Source organism: Poecilia reticulata, unplaced genomic scaffold, assembly GCF_000633615.1.
Source record: "Poecilia reticulata strain Guanapo unplaced genomic scaffold, Guppy_female_1.0+MT scaffold_219, whole genome shotgun sequence".
NCBI lineage: Eukaryota > Metazoa > Chordata > Actinopteri > Cyprinodontiformes > Poeciliidae > Poecilia > Poecilia reticulata.
This window is the reverse complement of record NW_007615023.1, coordinates 70,080-71,257: the sequence shown is the minus strand read 5'-3', so window position 1 is coordinate 71,257 and position 1,178 is coordinate 70,080. Positions and strand designations below refer to the sequence as shown.

Here is a 1,178-nt window from a genome sequence, read left to right as displayed (position 1 = left end):
TTAACCAGCGGCTAACCAGCGGCTAACCAGCCTCTAACTAGCATCTAACTAGCCGCTAACCAGCCGCTAACTAGCTGCTAACTAGCCATTAACCAGCCGCTAACCAGCTGCTACCAGTCATGCTGCAGTACCAGTGAGGTCGTCGGGTCACTGATTCTCGTTGGTCTTCCAGGAACCAGAAGTTCTCGCTGCTCGCCGGCAGCAACCTGATCATCAGAACCGTCACCGACGACGACGCCGGCGCCTACAGCTGCACGGCGTCCAACAGGAACCAGAACATCACGGCGCAGGCGGAGCTCAGCGTCCGAGGTGAGCAGAACCAACAGAACCACGAATGAAAGGTCCTCCAGCCGGGTCGACCAGAACCAAACGGCGCCAACAGAACGGCGTGACGCCGTTTCAGCCTGAGGCGGCAGGAAACGGACCTGCAGGTCATCAGATGAGCTGCCGGCAGCAACTTCCTGTCTGCAGCTCGTGTTTTTACGATTCCTCCTCTGTGACCTTCCTCTCCTTCCTGCGCGGAGGAGGCGTCGTTCTGCCGGTGATGGAGGTTTGGGACGTGATTCCCGGGAACGCCGTCAGATTTCCATCTGCCGCCGTAATGAGAGGCGGCCATTTTGTTCTGGGAGCTCAGAGCAAACAGAAGCAGCTGCTGTTGGTTCACTGATGGCAGCAGCACCTGCGGGCGCCGCTGGGACAGCGTCTCTCACACTGTGTCCCACAGTGTCCTGCTGAGTCTCACTGCGTCCCACTGAGTCCCACTGAGTCTCACTGTGTCCCACTGAGTCCCACTGTGTCCCACTGAGTCTCACTGTGTCCCACTGTGTCTCATTGTGTCTCACTGAGTCCCACTGTGTCTCACTGAGTCCCACTGCGTCCCACTGTGTCTCATTGTGTCCCACTGTGTCCCGCTGCGTCCTGCTGCGTCCTTCTGCGTCCCACTGTGTCTCATTGTGTCCCGCTGCGTCCTGCTGCGTCCTTCTGCGTCCCACTGAGTCCCACAGTGTCTCACTGCGTATCACTGCGTCCCACAGTGTCTCCGTGTCCCGCTGTGTCCCACTGTGTCCCGCTGCGTCTCACTGTGTCCCACAGTGTCTCATTGTGTCCCACTGTGTCTCACTGTGTCCCATTGTGTCTCCCTGTGTCCCGCTGCGTCCCACAGTGTCTCATTGTGTCCC

At 58.8% G+C, this 1,178-nt stretch overlaps 1 protein-coding gene across 1 annotated transcript in view; it reads left to right on the top strand.

Moving 5' to 3' along the window:
* The window catches only part of dcc (DCC netrin 1 receptor), a gene marked incomplete at both ends in the record, with an annotated part of 106,776 nt that overhangs the window by 37,872 nt on the left and 67,726 nt on the right, over positions 1-1,178 (top strand). Inside the window, one exon of the mRNA XM_017303225.1 lies at positions 173-309. Within this exon, the coding sequence (XP_017158714.1) occupies positions 173-309 (137 nt within the window). The remainder of the gene's footprint in view (positions 1-172; positions 310-1,178) is intronic.